The 21,531-nt window shown below is 39.7% G+C and overlaps 2 protein-coding genes across 10 annotated transcripts in view; one reads left to right on the forward strand and one right to left on the reverse strand.

The window, feature by feature from the left end:
* LOC129733813 (octopamine receptor beta-2R) overlaps positions 1-21,531 on the forward strand; it is a 525,686-nt gene that overhangs the window by 433,591 nt on the left and 70,564 nt on the right. The gene's annotated exons all lie outside the window — the stretch shown is intronic.
* The window catches only part of LOC129733219 (octopamine receptor beta-3R-like), a 325,956-nt gene that overhangs the window by 141,770 nt on the left and 162,655 nt on the right, over positions 1-21,531 (reverse strand). For all 9 annotated transcript variants that reach the window (XM_055695222.1, XM_055695231.1, XM_055695100.1 and 6 more), the window contains 3 exons: positions 13,667-13,765; positions 4,773-4,871; positions 3,562-3,837 (listed from right to left, as the gene is read on the reverse strand). In XM_055695222.1, coding sequence (XP_055551197.1) covers positions 3,562-3,837; positions 4,773-4,871; positions 13,667-13,765 — 474 coding nt within the window. The remainder of the gene's footprint in view (positions 1-3,561; positions 3,838-4,772; positions 4,872-13,666; positions 13,766-21,531) is intronic.

Here is a 21,531-nt window from a genome sequence, read left to right on the forward strand (position 1 = left end):
TCTGCATTGAATTTGGTGTTAGCAAAATGGAAAAAGAAAATCGAGGCTGAAGAAACTATTTTTGCGGTGTTTCTGGATCTAAAACGCGCTTTTGAAACAATTTCTAGGCCCTTATTGTTGCAAACATTAAAGCGCTTTGGTATCGTAGGGACAGCATATAAATGGTTTGAAAGCTATTTGTGTGCTAGAACTCAGAAGACTCGTTTTTATGATTCTGAATCAGTATCCATTGCTAATACACTGGGTGTACCGCAAGGAAGTGTTTTAGGGCCCATTTTGTTTATAACTTATATTAATGACATGAAGCGAGTTTTACGGTTTTGTGCTGTAAATTTATTTGCCGACGACACTGTTCTGTTCATTGCGGCTAAAAATCCAAATGATGTTGAAACACTTTTAAACCAAGACTTACATTATCTGGCGAATTGGTTAAATTTTAAACAACTTAAGCTAAACATTAGCAAAACTAAATAATTGATTATTTCTTCGGCCAACTCCAGACCAGACGTAAATATTGTAATTAATGGTGAGACGATTGATCGCGTGAATGAGTTAAAATATCTTAGAGTAATCATTGATGACAAGTTAACTTTCAAGTCTCACATTGACAACGTCATCAGAAAAATGGCTAAAAAATACGGTATTCTGTGCCGTTTAAAAAATGAATTGACTGTTAGTAGTAAAATTTTGTTGTATAAGTCAATCATTTCACCACATATAGACTTTTGCTCATCCATCTTATTCCTTGCAAATAATACACAAATATTGAGATTACAGCGGTTACAAAATAAAGTAATGCGATTAATTTTAAGATGTAATAGATACACTTCCTCGAGTTTCATGCGGGACGCGTTGCAATGGCTTTCTGTGAAGCAACGAGTATATTTTTGACAATGGTGTTCCTTTATAAAATTTTTAATAATATGCTGCCTCGATATTTGTGTGATCGAATTGATAGGGGAAGTGATTTTCATAGGTACAACACTAGGAACGCGGAAGACGCAAAAACACCACACTTTTTATTTAGTAGATCACAGAACTCTCTGTTGTATAAAGGAATTAACTTTTTCAATTCGATGCCCAGACAAGTGAAACGTGCAGCAACAATGGCGGAGTTTAAAAGGCTTTGTATATCACACATAAAATCTGTTTTGTAGACAGATTTCAACGAATTTTTTGTTAATTAATAAAGAAGATTGTAATATTTAAGTATATTTTTAAAAATTTTTTTTTTTCAAATTTATCTGGTACACTAAGTCATTATGTTCATTGATGATGATGGATTTTTGTTTGAATATAGCAAATAATATTAAATAGTAGAGTTAAAAAAAAATGAGTTGACTACACATGTTTGAGCCACGCGCGCGTAGACTGACATAGACAATCTGGATACTGAGTACATCAGGGTTAAACCCCTGAAATTGAAACAAAAGGCATATCGGGTTGATAAGTTGCTTTTTTGGTTTGTAATATTATATATATTTTCATTAAGATTTTTAATATTTATCTGTTTTCACGATTTAGAACAAAGGGTTGGGAGAAAAAAATGAAAAGGCTTGGGTTTGCCTGTGGACTGTATAGCTCGTTATCGAGAACTATAGTATCATAGGATCTCTCTCGTAGTTTTGGATCGTTATCCAGAACCAATTCTGATTAGTTAAAGCTCCTAAATGTTCGGTTCGATTCCTAACCAAATCCAGATCATTTTCGGGTTGGAAACGTTTTGGATGAGCCTATTGGATCGTTTGGAAAATCGTTTTTTTTTTTAATTTTCAAATTATTGGTATTCTTTTAAAGGGTTACTATGTCTGTATTAATAACCAGTCCGTTATTTGTTTGCCTACTGGTTACATTGTATGTCTTTAAATAATATCTTTCTTAGATGAATCGACCAGCTCAAACCGATGTAGGGGTATGAGGTGGGACCATCATCATCATCATCCTTAAAACTCATAAATGTTAGCGCTGGTTTCATTACGGCCTCTCCAGAATATTTTCTCCATCACGATGCCTTAACAAAACTTAAACCAGAAATACTACTCTTGATCTGCGCTTTATGTGTTTCCTCGCTTTATGTTCTCCGTGATCGATCTGAGCTAGTGAAGTTGCACAAGAAATCACGTATACGGCTACTTGGGGTTAGTATACCATTTTCATCTTACAACAATTCAGTAGCCATCGCTTTGTATAGATCGATAACGGCGCCGGCCACGTCCTTACAATCGCTAGGGTAAGGAAGGATATTGTAGGGATAGAAGTAGAACAGTCGTTGTTGTTGGAGACCGAGTTTATCTCTGAATCTCCACGACTGCGACGGAAAGCTGGGTTTGGTCACCGTGGTAAGTTACGAATCGAACAAAGTTGAGCGCGAAGTTATTGCTAAAGGCGACGAACATCTAGAAATGATGAAGGGCAAATATTGTTCATAGTTTTATGACACTGTTTTTTTAAATTGATGTTTTTCTCATATTTTTGAAATTTCGTAAAATATCATCGGGAAAACGGGAAGTCGAAAATTGATTTTGAATTGGCCATCCTGGCACCGATATCCTAGAATATTACCGTAAGAAGTAATTCCACGTCAAAATAACAATTCAAAAATAATTTTTCTAAACAATAATTTGAAAGAGTCAAAAATGAAATTTTTTGCAAATCTAGTTCACTCTTGAAAAAAGAAATATATTTTTTCCAAATTGAGAAATAAATTTCCAACAAGTCGTCATTATTTAGACTTCAAATGTTGTAGATATGTGCATGAAGTTTCATCAAAATCTAAAATAATCTTTTAGTGTGTACAGCACAACACTAATTGGAACTGCTGATCTCATTTGTCGATTTTCTAGTCTCATTTTATCGTTTTTGTTGACCAGTTTTCGTTAGAGCTCAAACTAGAAAAAAATGAGAGATCGAAATTTTTCGGAAGATCGGAAAGTCTTCAGAGTCTTCAGAGGTTTTAAAACTATAAATTATCGTTTTTTTTTCTGTTTGAGCACTACGGCACAACCTGCGTTGTCCAAATCAATAATGATGTCCTTCCAAAAAATATGCATACACTCCAAAAAATATGAAAAAATGGTTTCTTGACTAATTTTACTTTCCTTTTTTCTTTTCTTCAAGTTCAATCAATTATCATTGTCTAGGTAAAAGTGTCTAGTTTTCATATAAAAAAGGTTTTTAAGAAAGTAGCTCTTTTAGATATTTAGATTAGTTTAGCCAAGCTCTTTTAGATTGCATGAAAAAAAATCATAATAAGCTTTTTCAGATAGTTAATTTCATTTTTTATTTCTTCTCCTTAACAAGAACAGTTTTTCTGCATGTATTTTATTTTGGAGTGACACTATACAACTTTGCCGTAGATGTCACACCGATCAAACCAAGCGTTCTGGCTCTAGAAATATTCGTAATTATCTATACCCGTTTTTAAATAAACCCTTTTAACAAAAATAATCGTGATTCAAAAAAACTCATTTGTGCAAAGTTTCATCAAAAACGACAATAAGAAAAACATATTAAAAATAAGAAAATATTGTTTTTAATTAAATTGCTCATAATGAAACCTACTTGTATATTCGGTAGTACATGGTCACCATGACGATTCCCGGTATCCAGAAGCTGATCGAGCTGGAGATTAGCGCGTACGATTTGTTCACCACAAAGATGCACAGCTCCGGGTTGTCCTTGAGCGTTTCTAGGTGCTCGGCCGTGGTATACCAACCGAGGAAAATCGGCGTGAACGATATCAACGCCGGCAGCACCCAAACGTTGGCCAGCATGAAACCGACCGTACGCTGAGTCATGTACAGCGGATACTCGAGGGGCCGCACAATGGCGAAGTACCTGAACAGAAAAAGAGAGAGAGAGATAATTTAGCACAGACCGACAACTGTCCGACATTCCGAGAGTTCTACATTCCTGTTAATTACGGAAGCGTCGCACATGGATACCCACTTTACGACTAAATATATAAGGGTGCTTGGCATGTGACACAGCTATTTTGTTTGGCAGGTTGGACGCACCTTTCAGCGCGGTGGATTTGAACGTTCGGAAGTTAGCAGTAAAAGGAGAGAAAAAATCTGCGGTGGCAATAATTTACAAAGTGTATCAAATTTACTTTCCGTTTCGCGATGGGAAAACGGAACTCAGCTCGAATCAGCAACAAACCGGAAAGAAAGAACGGAGTTAATTGAAAGTTATTCTTATCGTTTATCGTTTAGCTTGGTTTCCATTTCTTTTGTAAACTTTTTCAGCACAGCACAGCAAGTTGTAAGCGTAGTACTTGAGGGTTTCGCTCAATAATTCGTATATTTTAACTAAAGTCGAATTGATCAGTTTTACCTTTCTGTGCCAATTAAGCACGTCAAATGATTGTATAATTAATATAATATAATTTCTAGTCGAGCTTCCTTTCGTTATGCGGTGCCGCCTAATCTGTAGGTTTTCTCTTTTTAATATAAATTTACCCTTCAAATTTTGTGCTACTATATTTCTTAATTATATTTCTCAATTAAAATTTGCAGCATTAATTAAGGATCGCTGGTTATCTGTTCAGAAAATTGCAATTTTAATTTGTTTTAATAACGGGTATCATTTTTACTATCAGATTTCAATGACAAAAAAGTGTACGAATTTCACGAACCAATGCATCGTCATTGTCGTCGTTGAAGCGGACACTGCAGCGGAAAACCAAATTAATTACACCATCTGCAGAGCACGTGCAGCCCCGCAATGTGTTTCACCTACACAGTATCCACTGGCCTGTGCTTTCTACTCACCTGTCGACGGAAATGCAGCAGAGATGCAATATGCTGGCGGTCGAAAAGTACACATCCAAGCTGTTCCAGACGTCACACATGAATGGTCCGAACAGCCACCTGTTGGCAACGAGAGGAAAAAGAGGTGAGATATGAACTTTTATCGGAACACCCCAACCCCGAATATAACACAATACGTTATCAAAACGAATCAAAAATTTCATTTGCTTCCAGTCAGAAGCACATACGAACAAAGGCACGAGCCTGGCTTATACGGAAGTCAACATCTCTACGAAACCCATTGAGGGTGACATCCAGTGATTAAATTGCAAACAAACAACTGGTGGAGAACCAATTTCATTTGCATGCAACAGATACCAATTTGCAGATCGTGATTAGTTGAATTCCTGGATGAATTGGGTTTTCCGCGGAGTTATTACAAATTAACTATTATTTTCTAAACGGGTTTGAAACAGTTTTATGTCTTTATTTTTTTGAATTACTTTATTAGCTGTAGCAAAAGTGAAACAATCAGCTGTAAAACAACATTAGAGCGGTTGCAAGAAAATATGAGAGTCATACTGACTTTTCCAGAAATCTGATACTTTATCGCACAATGTTTTGTAAAAAAAAATCTTCTATTCAGTTGAGTGTAAACCAAAAGTTTGCTAATGCCAGCTTCTATCAATTTTGCTCCTACCTAATCGAAAGTACCTCAAGGTTCAGTGTTAGGTCCAGTTTGGTTGTCGTTATACACAAATAACGTTTTTAAAATTTCTAAACATTGCATTACTATTCTTAACGCAAACGTAATTGTAGAGCAACATGTCAAAGGGGCCTATCTGCTTTCATCAATTTTCTGATCGATCGGCTTCTTTCAACCGCCACGGCTTATTAAACACGCTTCATGGTATGTCCTTTACACTATTTGATAGCGGAGAATCTGATCTAGCTTTATAAATGAAAACCACATCGGGAATAGTTACTATAGCTGAACCATTAAACAAATGAAAAGTCAATCAAGAAAATCGATGAAAGAAGATAGGCCCTTTTGACGTGTTGCTCTACAATTGTTTTTACAAGTGAACAAGAAGAAATCATACGCAGTTTTCATGACGGGTAGTGCACAAAATGAAAATCTAGACAATCTAAACAACCTAGAATGGAAAAGTTTTCTCAATAAACAATGCGGAAAAATCTGTGGTAAACAATTCTTACTCCAGTTTAGTGCAAGAATCTTGAGTGGTGGAAGCAAAACTAAGCTATACGAAGTAGGTAATATTCATTTCCCATTGAATGTCTTATAATTTTTTTAGACGCTGGCGTCCTCAGTCTGGCCAAACAAAGTAAAAGTTGTTTCGAAGTCGTGCTTTTGGTGTGTGTGTGTGTGTTCAATCCCAACAGATTTGCTCCCACGCTTCGCGCTTCATAAAATTGACTGGGGCCCTTTTCAACATTTTGTTGAGCTTAGTTGCTATTTGCTGTTGTTTACGCTTTCAAATCACCACAAGTCAAAATATTTATTCAGTATAATTAGCCCGCTCATATTCGAAGTTCTTTAATGGACGCGTTGCAATTGGCGGAATTATCCAGCGGAGTAACTTTACGAAAATTGATATTATTTTCGAATTGATTAAAATGAGAATCGAAGTCGATACATGTTAAATCGGCAAATGTTTCTAATTCATACGATACTAATTCTATAACGTATTTTACATTGCTTCATTGAAAAGACAATGCTTTGAGATGTATTTTCGGAGAATACCTACAAAACACCTTTACATTTTATCTATCTCGTTTCAAATTTGCATCTACATCATTAGTTGAGAAGAAATTAGAAAACTTTGACATTCAAATGTTGGATATTAAACTTGCGGAGGTTTTTTTTTTTCAATTTATGCCATATTAAAAAGTTAAAGTACGAAAATAAATCACTGCAACATTCTCCATAGAAACTTTGAACGCGTATTTGGCTTAACGAATTGAGTTTTTTCTACGGATAAATTTGTTTTTTCTTCAGTATAGAATAATTCTCTGATATAACGAATGTATTTTAATTTACGATTTATTTGTTAAGTCGTTACTCAGCAACGTAGAAAAACTACGTAGATTTTTTCTATGGTTCTCCTATTTTACAACAAGCACGATCAAAGAGAAATAAGAGTATGCATATGTAAACTCTCTCTTTCTGCTTTATGCCAGAATCTACCAGTTTTCTTCAAAATGACCTCGAACCAAAAAGCATTGTGCAAGCACAGAACTACACAAACATCTCGTCAAACAGTTCACGGTGAACCATTTTGAAAGCGAAAACCTTCCGGTTTCTTTTGTGTGAACCTCAACAAAAATTTACAAGAAAGGTAGTGGAAAACTGGCTAAAGTAATGGACAAAAAAGGTCTTCGTTCCTTTTGTCCAAATCATGGTTCAATCTCAATGGTTTGGCACATGATCAAAAGGTGTAATAACACGAATGTTTTAAAATCTGTTTCTATTTCTTCAAAAACACTGTGATATCAATGGAGGTATGTGTTTTAGCTAGATATACCTACCCAAAATGCGCAACTCAACTACGAGAAGGCCGTACACCGCTTTTGTGCCGGCATTATGAGAAAGCTTCGTCGGAAAGCCGACTGCGGACCTTACTCAAGTGTTCATATTTTTGCCTTTCTCCTAGAAAGGTATAGCAATCACTGGAAAAACCAAAGGTATAAAGTGCTCCAAAGGGTCGAATCTCGTATATCAATCGACTTGGTTTGACGAGCTGAGCATTTTATGTATGTGTGTGTGTGTGTGTGTGTGTGTGTGTGTGTATGTGTGTGTATGTGTGTGTGTGTGTGTAACGCTCTCCCAATCTCACTCGATTTTCTCAGAGATGGCTGGACCGATCTTCATGAAGTTAATTGCAAATGAGAGGTCTAGTTGCCCCATAGAACCCTATTGAATTTCATTGTAATCGGATTTTTAGTTTAGAGGTTATGTTTAAAAATGTGAAAATCACGAAACATCATTATTTCAGAAACTCCTCAACCGATTTTAACAAAATTGATTTTAAATAAACGAGCTACTTAAAAAACCCTTAACTTTTGAGTTTCATGAAGATTGAACGTGTGGTTCAGAAGTTATTCAAAGAAACGTGTTCTGGAGAGTGTTTAATCTCACTCATGTTTCTCAGAGCTGGCTGAACCGATTTCCACAAAATCAGTGTCATTTGGAAGGTCCAATTACCCCACAAGACCCTATTGATTTTTTTTGCAATCGGACTATTACTTTGCCTGTTATGTTTAAAATTGTGAAATCTAGCTTTGAAAAGGAACATATTCCGAAGAATACATAAACTCACTCACTTTTCTCAGAGATGGCTGAACCGATTTTCACGAAACTAGTGTCTAATGAAAGGTCTAGCTACTTCATAACACCCTATTGAATTTTGCTGTAATCGGACTGCAACTTCGTCTGTAATTTATCGAAATATGAAAATCACGAAACTTCATTATCTCAGAAAGTACACAACCAATTTGATCAATTGTATTATCAGATGAACGGGCTAGTTAAATGTTAACTGATGAATTATGATTTAACACGTGGTTCCGAAGTTTGGCTGCCCTGTTCGTTCCCATTTCATTTGATTATAATTGAACTAAGCAACCGTTATGTATTAAATTGTTAATAAAACAACGAAAGTTTATTATCACAAAGATTTGAACATAACTAGTGTCATACGAACGAGTCATCTCTCAAACTTACAAATAACAAACTTCATAACAATTTGAGGTTTAAAAGTTATGGAAAGAAGAGAAATTCAAAGGCTATTTAAAACTATACCTGCTGTGATCAATATATGTGGCCACAATATAATTTAAATGTGGTGTCGTACCATTTGAATGTTTCCGATATCGCGCGTGATTGAATTGTTCGAAATTAAGAGTCATTTCTTTTATTTCGCTATTTCTTGAGCATTTACATTACGTCAAATTTCATATTTTATACTTCAATTACAACATCATTATTTTAGAACCCAAAAAGTGAATACACATTTATTGGATTGAAGCGTTCATGTAAATATATTTTTACAAATAATAAGTTTGAATGAGAAAGGCTGGGTCTGACCGCTAGGTGGATTATTTTAGGTTTTTTAGTTCATAATGAATGTATCTTCATAGATTTTTGATAGCAGTATAGAGAATTCCAAAACTTTAGTTGCAACCGGTTAATTTTTTTTTATTCTCGCTTATTTTCCGTCGGTCTAGTTTCGCCACTGTTGTTGTGCCAATCACCGACACCCAGGGAGGCGACTCCACCCAGGACCCTAACTTACGACCCGTTGATTAACGGACCGGCGCCAACGGCGATGTAAGGCGTGATCCCAGAGATTTTTCGCCTCGGGAAATCTCCCGGTGTCGGCTAGGATTGAATCTAGACCAGTTGGGTTGGTTGTAAGTGGATCACGCCACCTCACAACCATCGACACCTATGTCGGCGGTGGAATTCGAACCCAGGTGTCGAGCGTGATTAGCGGAGACGTTACCAACCACGATAGGCCCCCGCTCAACCGGTAAATTCATCTAAACAAAAAAATACAGATCTGTCTGTCTGTCTGATACCTTCGATCCCTCGCCTGTAAGGGAGGGGTTCCACACAATTGAAACACAAATCAAGCTAATACAAAAGATCTGGCAAGTAAAGCTTTCAGGGATAATAAATACTTCCATGGTGGTTCGACACCCCTCCTCTTCTGGAAGGGAAGGGTCCATTTCAAATGAAACAAAATGTTCTGCACAACTAGAGAACCAATCAAGCAAATGAAAACAAATTTGGCATGTTGAAGTTCTCGTGGTCCAGAAATACTTGCATGGTGGTTTGACACTCTTTCCTCCTCTGCAAGGGAGGGACCCATACAAATGAAACACAAGTTTTTGCACGACTCGAGAACTAATCAGGCAATTGGAACTAAATTTGGCAGGTGAAGGAGCAGAAAATATTCTTATGATGACTCTACACCCCTCCCTTTTTTGGAAGGGTGGACTATATAGGAAATACAAATGTCTGCATAAGTCGGGAACTAATCAACCAAACGAACTCAAATCCCCACCCCCCCATCCCCGGTTGTTGGGAGCTACACCCAACGCAAACGGGGAACATTTTATTACTTTAGGGCAATTTTTTATTACTTATTTTGTCTTATGACTGCGCATTATACACAAATAGTAATAACCGAAAAGTAACAAAAATTATGACGGGCACACGCTTGTATGTGTTTCTGCAGGAGAACATACTGCCAAGCACCGCAATGCATGTGTTAGCAAGACTTCACTCGCTGCATTTGTATTGATGCAACGATCAGATTCATTTTTGCTTCCCTCCATCCACACATAATGAGAATCTCACCCGTCAACCTCAAATGTCTAATTAGATACACTTTCGTTTCGTCCCCCAGTGTTTACATGAAATGAAAATATGTTATACTGTCTGAACAGAGTTGCCGAAGTTGCGAATATTGTTCTGGATGGGCACGAGTTTTGTATTTTCAAACAGGTGCAAATGAGTTTCCATGAACCAATGAGTATGTGCTTTGGATAGCTTGCAAGAAAGCGAATGTTTTTTTTTCTCTAACGCAGTTTACAGATCGTGATGTCATTCAAAGACGCATTTCAAGTCTTTGAAATCATCAACGTTTGCATACTCTATGACGGGGAAAATGCTGCTTGGCAGCTCTTGTCATATTCTTTCTCTACTCCGTATGCATACAACGAGCGAACTAATACACGCTCGCCGGATGAATTGGAGATTGAAGAAACTTGTAACATGTGCAACATATGCGACGGTGTGTGATTTTTTTTAACTTGAGATGGAAAGGGAGCAGTATATGACAGAAAAAATCTTGCATGTGGTTGAACGCCCATTATTAGATGGTCGTACTCCCGTAACACGTGCTAAATATATGACAGTATGTGTTGTTACTTGACTGGGGAAGAATTTCATTGCCTTTTTAGTAATAGGTTTGTTACCTTAAAGGCAATTTTGCGCTATTGCTTCTAAGGTAATAACGAAAAGTTTTGCGTGTAGAAATGTTTTTATGATAGACTACTTTGGAGGGCGAAGGGGGAGCTGGAAAACAGCCGAGTGTGACCAAATACCACCCAATATATTATACGTATATCGTTTGCCAAATGATAGCGAAGTGCGCTCGTTTGATGTCCGTTGCATCCTCTACCTAAAACGATCCTTTAGATAAGCAAAGCGCGTGATAGAAGAACCGTCGGTCTGTCATGAAAGTCCATTCGCTGGCACTCTGCGTATGGCGATCCTTTCGATAGGTGATAGGCGCTAAAGCAGAATCGACGTATAGATAGTGCTGTATCTTTTAAACATGGACTGTGGGCTCGCCATTTGAATTGGCGCATCTTACAATGAGCTTTCTTTCCGTATTTTCGATTGAACTGTTGTTCTTAAGCACAGCCTGGTTGCCTTTGGATCGTCTTTTTAGCGGCCGAGGTAGCTCCAAAGCTGTGTTAATTGGTCTCACAAACAGGTGGTAGGGCGGCTACCAGTAGTACAGCGGAAAAGTGTCAATGACTTCGTCGAATGTTCCTCCCCATGCAGAGATTATTTTGAGGCATCTTTTGAAGGTATCGACAAAACTCTTGGCTAACTCATTAGACTGCTGGTGAAAGGACATAGTTTTAAGATATGTGATACTACTAGCGTCACAGAAGGCTTCGAATCCGTTCTTGGTGGATTGACTCCTATTATCAGGACTATCGTTTACGGTTTACCATGTCCATGGTTTCTGGGGTGGTGATTTTTACAACTCGCACAACTTCCGGACATTTAGTGTACGAGTCGACCAGGATAAGAAAAATGTTTCCATCGATTGAACCAACGATGTCTGGATGCGGTCGTTGTCACGGATTTGCTGGTGCTGGCCAGGGCTCCAGATTGGGTTTCCGGCCTGTTTTGATTACGCAGGCACACTTGTTGCAGAAACGGACGAGGTTTGCTACTTCTTCATCGGTGTTTGGCCAATACACGTGTTGTCGCGCTACAAATCGCATTCGTACGACACCAGGGTGGCCTTTGTGCAGTTGTTGGAGTACGAGCTATCTGCATACATGAGGTATCCGGCCACTATGGAACGACATACACGACGCTTGAAGAACTGTTGAACAACAGGATCAGTAATGTTTGCTTTCTTCGACGACCAACCTTGGTTGACATAGTGGATGCCCAAACTCTCATCACTCTTGGCTTCGGCCTGGACGTCCTCGAACGAGAGCAAAAATACCTGGAGCGATTCGATGACAACAGTTCAAATGCTTTGCTCCAGTTTCAGATTGGCTATTACATCAACCTAGAAAGACCGTATGCGTGACCGAAGCTGTCGTAGAGATATAGCGGATTTCAAAATCGTAGAGCAGGTGAGTTAGGGCCCACAGTTGAAACCTGTTCGTAGTACAGATGGGATGGCCCTTTCCGAGCCGAAAATTGGTAGCAGGGGCTTGTGATCGGTCTCCAAGACGAACTTCCTCCGACCGCACAGCATCCGATAAAACCGAGTCACAGTAAAAACCAATGCCAGGCCTTCTTTTTCCACCTTTCATGGTTGCTTTTGGTCTGTGCGCACAGTGAACCCAAAGTCTTGGAGGCGAGTGAGGGCTCGATAAAGGTTTCGTTGGTGTTCTTGCTTGTTTTGATCTAGACTACTGTAGAAAACTTGCCAAAGTAGTCCTGGAGGTGGAGGAAGAGATTGGCTGGCTGAAAAACGATAAAACTGCAAACAATGACCAGACAATCGCTCTACCTACAAGGTACGGGTGGCACTACCAGGTGGGATTCATAGCTGTTCGGGCCACTACGGATCAGATAATCGCAGTTCAAAAGCGTATACAAAAAAAAACACGAATACAATGTGCCCATACAAGAAATATACATCGATTTCAAATCGGTATACGATACAATCGATTGAGATCAGCTATGGCAGATTATGCACGACTACAGAATTCCGGACGAACTAACGCGATTTGTCAAAGCGATGATGGATCGGGAGATGTGTGTAGTTCAAGTCTCAGGGGCACTCTCGAGCCCCTTCGAAACTCTAATGCACAGGACACTGATTAGACCGGTAGTCCTCTACGGCCATGTGACATTGACTATGCTTGTGAAGGACCACTGCGCCTTTACTGTCTTCGAACGGAACGATGCTGCGAACCATCTCCACAGGATTGCACATGATGAATGGAACGTGGAAAAGGTGAATGAACCACGAGTTACAGGAGCTGCTGTGGAGCCATCTGTCGTTTACACTGCACTGCTGGTTTCGATGGAATGAACATGTCATGGGAATGTTAGAGGACAACCCGGTGAAGATATTTCTTGAAACCAATCCGTCAGGAACAAGAACAGCGGGCAAGATGGATCGATCAGGTGGAAAACGACCTACGAGCCCAATGCAGATTGCAGAGCTGGTGAACTGCAGCCACGAACCAAGTAAGGAAGGAGACGACAGCAAAGGCCATACCACGGCTTTGGACTGTTTGGTAAGGTAAGGTAAGTAAGCATCAAAATAAAATTAACAGAAGAACAGAGGTTTAAAAAAAATCAACCTTTGTAAAGATGAAACTACGGAACATAAAAATTTAACGGAAACTAACGTAACAAAATTAAAAAATATCATTACGCTGATAATCTATGAAAAAAAAATATTCTATATAAATAGATCTAAATTTCAATTTGAACGCGGCAACGAAAATACCCAACACTACGAAAAATGTATGTTCTATCCCAAGCATAAGTACTAAAATTGTTCGTACGTGAAAGACGTCGCATGGAAATCGTTTAAATATTACAACAATCTGCAAAATATAAAACTTCGTATTGCCCAGATTTCAGTATATTTTCATAATTGGTTAAAACTTACCTGCCAGACAGCTCGACAGATGCGTTGAATGTCATGGCACACAGTGCCACCAACATGTCCGCCATTGCTAACGAGACTACGAAATAATTGGTTATTACTCTGGAAGAAAAGAAAAAAGAAATTCAATCAAAAATCAGTGTGTGTATGTGTCAGGTGGTATAACGAAATTGGGAGTTAGAAGCTGTTGAGCGATGGAAAAAATACCAATTAAGTTCATTCATTGTGCCAATACTAAATACCAAAGGAATATTAAATGTTGTAATGACTCTCACTCATGCAAAAATTGGTTAATATTGAGTTTGTGACTTGATGAAATGAAACTAGAACTATCTCAACATAGTAAATACAGGAAACAACGAATGTCACTAATTTAATTCCAACGTATAATTCTGCATAGCGCACCGAGAGATTTCACCTGCAGGCAGATTCCGAAAACAACTCAATTAAAGCTAAATGAGGCGTGAGTTCTGCTGCACGGCTGCATGCGACGGACAAACAAGCGGGGAGTTCCTGAAACCGCGCGTATCTGCAATTTACCGCCGGTACCAACGGTATGGCAGTAGCTTTCTGTCAAAAGAGGAAAAGCAGGAAACTTTAGAAAATTAATATTCTCACATGCATCGTATTGCATCTTGTAGCAGTGAAACAGGATGGGGCTTGCTCGTTCTACCGGGGATTCGTTTGATATGACGGAGAGCACAGTTTGAAATTTAAACACATGAAGTGTGCATAAATCGAGTCTCGAGCTTCTACCCGCATCGTGAATGAAATGCACAGCAGCCGAGGTAACTAATTTTCGACAAGTCATTTCCAACAAAGCTTTGAATTTTGAACACAAAAGTTTCTGTTTGCGTAACATAAATAGTAACCAATTCAAAAGGTTAATCCTTCTCTAGCCCTACCGAAGGACAGTTGACATTCGGTGGATTTATTGCTGCTGCCTAGTTTGAAAACTATTATCACGAAAAAAAACAACATTTGAATCTGCAATCATCATTCGCAAGAAAAGTAAACGGTTTGTTCTCTGTTGCACTTGCTGCAATGTGTTTGCTTTCCTCTACCTTCGTTAGTTTAGTGTTGCATTGAACACGGTTTTCAATCAAGCAGCAGACGCTTCATATTTCGCCTGCTCAAATATCAATTCAGTGTGCTCTGTCATCGCAATTAAATTTACCAGATCGATTTTGCTCTTGTTCAACGCAAAACGAGAAGTTCTTCTTGCCCTCGCCGATGTCAGATAAGATTTCGCTATTCATCCACGCGATTGCTAATTTCATACTATTGCAAAGCATACAGATTTATTCAGATGTCTTGTAATCGAAACAGGACTAATGACACTAGGCGATTAGAGCGGAAAAAATTGTCCTGAAGCTCAAACTGGAAAAAATAAAAGATTACGGCTCTACAATCATTCCTGTGAATCGAAATTAGAACAGATCAGAATTAAAAAAAAAAACTTCTTGTTCAGAGAAAATTTCACGCAAAAGTCACTCAGCATCCAAAGGTATTATAAGCAAAATTCGAGTTACAGCGCTTTTAGGAAATCAAGTCAAACTGTTTTCCGGCTAACGAGTACATTGTGAACAAAACTCGAGTTACAGTCATTTTTTAGGGGGAGCTCCGTAGCCGCAAGGTTACAGAGTCCGCCTTGGTAAGCGGGTGGTCGTGGGTTCGAATCTTAGTAGAATCAGGCCATTTGGTTGTCAAAGGACTTCTAGCATGGGTTTATTCTCAGACTCCCCACCGTGTACTAGGGTTTGCAATATTCCCGGGAATTAACTACCCGGGAAACGGGAATGAAAAATGTCATTTCCCGGGAATTCCCGGGAACCGGGAATGGAATAAAATTCTTAGAGATGAAATTTCAAATAACGAATTGAAAAACAAAACTTATTCAAGTTCACTTCAGAACTTCACGATCCATTTTTGTTGGTTTCAGGGTTTTCATGTTGTCAAACAAGCGATTCATATCCGCTGAAATTTACCATTTGATCGCATACCCGCGATAAGAGTGTATTCTTCAACCGGTTTTCGAATACGACAAATTAGACCACTTGATCTTCGAACAGCCTGTCCACTAAACTGGAATCGATCGAGGAGATCGATAAATCAGTATCGATCAATAGGAGATATAAAAGGCCCTTCGAAACGTCATCGCTCTCTCTTTGTGGTTGCTCGCATCATCGCAGTGAAGAACGACAGTCATCAATTTTATAGTGAATAAGAAATTTGGAAAATTAAGTTATGAAAAATTAAGTTAATAAGTTAGCAGTCAGTTCGTGTGGTAGATCATCCGAAAGCTCCTGAGTTTTCGCTATTGGTCCTTCGAACCGGATTAGTCCAAAATGCAAAAGTTTTATTATCTTCGCTCGTCTCTTGCCGGTGATGCCTTGAAGCTAATCCAAACCATTCCGCTCAGTGCAAATCCGGTCGCATGGAATCTGTTAGTTGAGCACTTTCAGAACACAGCCAGATTTAAACAATCATATGTCGATGCACTTTTCGAATTTTCTCCGCTTAAGCGTGAATCGGCGACTGAGCTCCACTCGTTAGTTGAGAAGTTTGAGGCGAACGTTAAGATACTTCAACAACTAGGTGAAAAAACAGAATTTTGGGACGTTTTGCTGATACGCATGCTTAGCACACGGCTTGACCCAATGACTAGACGAGATTGGGAAGAGCACTCTTCCACTCGTGACACGGTTTCGTTTCCCGATCTCACAACGTTCATTCAAAGAAGGTTTACAGTCCTGCAAACCATTAGCGGAAATACAACCGAGGCTTCTTCAAATGCTTTTCTCAAGAGGCAACCAGCTTCCCGTCAATTTGCGAGCCATGGGGCTACCCAATTCCAGTCTCGAAAGTGTAGCGTTTGTTCGGAACAACACCCTTTATACATGTGCGCTAAATTTGCGAAAATGGATATTCAAGAGAAGGAAAAGGAAGTGCGTCGGCTACAACTTTGTCGAAACTGTCTGCGCACGGGTCATGTCGGAAAGTATTGTTCCTCATTTAGTTCATGTAAAAGATGTCAAGGTAGACATCACACGCAATTATGCCAAAATCAAGCTCGAGTCTTGCTAAGTAAGTCGTCGAATGTGTCTGCTCAAATTCCGTCGTCTTCAAGTCAGCAAGGTGAGCTGCCACTGAAGAAAACCGTACTGGAAACTCTTGGTGATAATCGCAAAACTGCTATCCGCCGATTCCATTTACTTGAAAACCGACTCCAGCGAAACCCAACGCTCTGCAAACAGTATAGTGATTTCATGCGCGAATATGAAGATTTAGACCATATGCAACGTGTTACACACGACGATTCAAGTCACTCGATTTACCATCTACCTCATCATGCAGTTATAAAGGAAGAGAGCACCACAACTAAAGTACGAGTAGTATTCGATGCTTCGTGCAAAACGCCCAAAGGCCCATCACTGAACGATGCATTGTTAGTGGGGCCAATCGCACAAGGCGCTCTAGAATCCATCCCGTTATGCTAATTGCAGACATTAAACAGATGTATCGACAAATTTTAGTTGACGAGCGTGACACTCCTCTGCAGCGCATAATTTGGAGAAATTCACCGGAAGACCCACTCGATACTTAGGCGTCGTACACAAATTACGTAACGCTAAAAACCTAGATTTCAGACCACCTCCCCCCCCCCCCCCCCTATGTCACTATATGTAACGTTCGATATGACCCCCCCCCCTAAAATTACGTAACGCTGGACAACCTGTCCCCCCTCCGAATTTGCAATTTTGAGCTAACAACACAGTTACGTAACGATCTCAACTACCCCCCCCCCCACTCCCCCCTATGTAACAATAAGTAACGCAGATTTAACCCCCCTCCCCCCGTTTCATGCGTTCCGTAATTTGTGTACGACGCCTTACGAGTTGAAAACCGTGACTTACGGGACGGCTAGCGCACCATTTTTAGCCACACGAGTTTTGCAGAAACTAGCTGACGATGAAAAGAATGACTTTCCCGAAGCAGCCAGCGTAAGGATTTTTACGTGGACGATTTATTTTCCGGCAGCAGCACTGAACCGACGCGATCAGAAATCAGCTTGAGACGATTTTGGCAAGAGGAGGCTTTCAACTCCGCAAATGGGCATCAAACAAGCCTGCAGTGTTGGCGGACATACCAATTGAAAATAGAGCGATTCAGCAATCAGTTGACTTGGACCGTGGCCAATGCATCAAGACACTTGGGATTCACTGGGAACCCACTACTGACATTCTTAAATATAATGTTAAATTACCCAAACCAGACTCGACGGTTGCACTCACAAAACGCATTGCTCTATCTTATATTGCACAACTCTTCGACCCACTTGGTTTGGTGGGTCTGGTTGTGACAACGGCAAAACTATTTATGCAAGCGCTATGGACGCTAAAGGATGAACACGGAAATATATGGAGCTGGGACAGGGAACTACCCACGACGCTACAAAATCGCTGGACCGTTTACCACACACAGCTGCTCCTCTTAAACCAACTCAACATCAATCGGTTTGCCTTATGTCTCAATTGGACCTCAGTGCAATTGCATTTGTTTTCGGATGCATCTGAGTTAGCATACGGAGCTTGCGCGTATCTTCGATCAGAAAACTCTGCTGGTCACGTAAATGTTGCATTATTGACTGCAAAATCTAGAGTCGCTCCTCTTGAAAAGCGATCGATCCCACGACTGGAACTGTGTGGGGCACTTCTTGCCGCTGAATTATACAAGAAGGTACTAGCATCTCTGCGCCTGAACGTAGAAACTTTTTTCTGGGTTGACTCGACAACTGTGTTAAGCTGGCTCCAGGCTTCTCCGTCCGAATGGAACACCTTCGTAGCGAATCGTGTCTCGAAGATACAGTTGGCTACCAAAAAATGCACGTCGAGGCACGTAGCAGGTTTGCAAAATCCAGCTGATTATATTTCAAGAGGAACCACAGCTGGAATTATTCTTAGCAGCGAACTTTGGTGGAATGGTCCACAATGGTTGCACCTTGAACAAGACGCATGGCCAATGAATCAGCAAGAAGACGACCTACCACCAGAATGTACGAATGAAATGCGGAAAACGATAACCACTTTCACAGCAGCAACTGCACTTTCGTTTGTCGATTTATACGTTAGCAGATTCTCCAACTATCAAAGGTTGCTTGAAGCAACGGCATATTTCCAAAGAATGTTAAAGAACTACAAACTCGACCCAAAACTCCGCTCAACTGCGCATATTCTCACCGCCGATGAAATCCGCCAAGCAGAGCACACCCTAATAAGGTTGGTGCAAAACCGAGTGTACGGAGCAGAAGTATCAGCTGTACAGCAGCAGAAACCAGTAGCAAACAAGTCTCGACTCAAGTGGTTCTCCCCTTTCTTGAGCCCCGAACAGTTGCTTCGAATAGGAGGACGACTGTCTCACTCGCAACAATCTTACGACAGCAAGCACCAAATTATTCTTCCCTCGTCACACCCTCTAGTACGTAGCTACCATGTGAGAAACTTACATGCCACCCCTCAATTGCTAATTAGTTTACTTCGCCTGCGCTATTGGATCACAGGGGCCAGGAGACTGGCCAAGAAAATTGTTCAGAATTGCGATGTTTGTTTCCGCGCTCGTCCCAAACGCGTTGAACAGTTCATGGCTGATCTTCCAGCAGCAAGAATCACTGCGGCTAGACCCTTTTCAACAACCGGTATTGACTATTGGGGACCGATATACGTTCAACCACCGCATAGGAGAGCGAGCCCGAGAAAAACCTATGTCGCGGTGTTTGTATGTTTTTGCACTAAAGCAGTACATCTCGAACTAGTAGCGGACTTAACGACTGCAAAATTTCTACAATCGCTACGCCGTTTTGTGGCCCGCAGGGGTTTGTGTTCGGATATTTACAGCGACAACGGTCGCAACTTTATTGGAGCTGCCAACGAACTGCGTAAATTGATACAGAGCGAGCAACATAGAATGGCACTACAGCAAGAATGTGCATTAGATGGCACTTCAATCCTCCTTTGGCATCGCATTTCGGTGGCTTGTGGGAGTCGGCAATTAACTCGGCGCAGAAACACTTTCTGCGTGTATTGGGTAATCAAACTCTATCATACGACGACACAGAAACACTTCTTTCTCAAATTGAGTGTTGCTTTAATTCGCGACCTCTTGTACCGCTTAGCGATGACCCAACAGATTTCGAACCTTTAACGCCCGGCCACTTTCTTATTGGTTCTGCACTGAAAGCTGTACCAGATACCGATTTCACAGCAATACCGTTCAATCGTCTGAAAAAATGGCAACAAACCCAAAAGATGTTTCAGCATATTTGGAACCGATGGCACAGAGAATACCTGTCAACACTTCAACCACGAGCGAGATGCTGCAATCCACCCGTGCTAAGGATCAACTTGTTATTTTGATGAACGAGAATCTTCCTCCGATGCAGTGGTTGTAGCTAGAATTGAAGAGCCACTTCCGGGAGCTGATGGCATAGTTCGATGGATCAATAGGAGATATAAAAGGCCCTTCGAAACGTCATCGCTCTCTCTTTGTGGTTGCTCGCATCATCGCAGTGAAGAACGACAGTCATCAATTTTATAGTGAATAAGAAATTTGGAAAATTAAGTTATGAAAATTAAGTTAATAAGTTAGCAGTCAGTTCGTGTGGTAGATCATCCGAAAGCTCCTAAGTTATCGCTACCATTCAACCCAAATAATGTAATCTCCTTCTGCAAAACATTGCTTAAGCCCGCTGAGTCACCGCTAGTTTCTAAAACACTTCTAAATCACCGATTCCAGCTCTTGCTACATTTTATGTTATTAAAAACTGGAGTTTCAATACTTTCAGTTTGCGGAAGAGTAAGCTGAACGTTGGGCAGGCATTAAGGGGCAAATATTTGCAATATTTGGTGCTTAATATTTTGGGTAAAATATTTCTTCGGGTTTCTATGCTGTACTATTATACTATAGCAAATATTTGCTCAAAAATCTATTTTCCTAAACGGTAGCAAAGCCTCTTCGCTTATTTTTTGTCATATATATATATTTATTTATTTATTTATTTATTTATTCACTTATAATTCATGTAACTTAAGGAATCTTCCTTTTTTAATTGTTACACAATGGAGGAAGTTTAATTTTATATCTGTATATAACTACAAGTTTCTGTATTGAGATTACATTACATTTTACAATTTATTTTATTATTTCATTGCATGCGATCAAGCTCCCCAACAAACATTGATTGTCCATACTGCCGCTCATGGCAAGTCCGTCCCATTTGCGTTTTTGTGATGATGAGAAAACAGCAATTAAAAATCGTAACGTTTTAAGAGAAATTTTGCACTCGTGTGCTTTTTTAATTGAGACTGTCAACAGAATTTGTTACTGCAATGGCAAACAAATACTTTTTCGTCAAAAAGCGTGCATAAACATTAAATCTTGATTAAATTATGTTTAAAATCATAAGCTAGGACCCATTTGCGATTACTTTTACGATACCTAGCAAGAATGATAGCAAATCAGTCACATAGCCACCTGCGACCGGTGATGAAAAACAAACTACTGCAAATCGATTCCAGTGCTAGGCTTGCGTTTGGAACAAATCCTTCGCTAGTCGTTCTACAAATGGCCTTCTCTCGGGCTTCCACAGAATGATTGAATGATTTTATAACGAGAAGTATTTCACAATGTGGATATAACTGCGGCATCCACTTCTGTTTCTACTTGATACTATTGATAAATTTAAAATCATCTCAGGTCGAGGAACTTGCTCTAAATTTTTTTGAGAGCGCCCGCACGTACGTGGCGGGGCGGCTTCTACACATCAGTAAAAATAAATATGATGGAAACCCTCATATTAGAAGACCTATATT

This window comes from Wyeomyia smithii, chromosome 1 (genome assembly GCF_029784165.1).
Source record: "Wyeomyia smithii strain HCP4-BCI-WySm-NY-G18 chromosome 1, ASM2978416v1, whole genome shotgun sequence".
Classification (NCBI taxonomy): Eukaryota; Metazoa; Arthropoda; class Insecta; order Diptera; family Culicidae; genus Wyeomyia; species Wyeomyia smithii.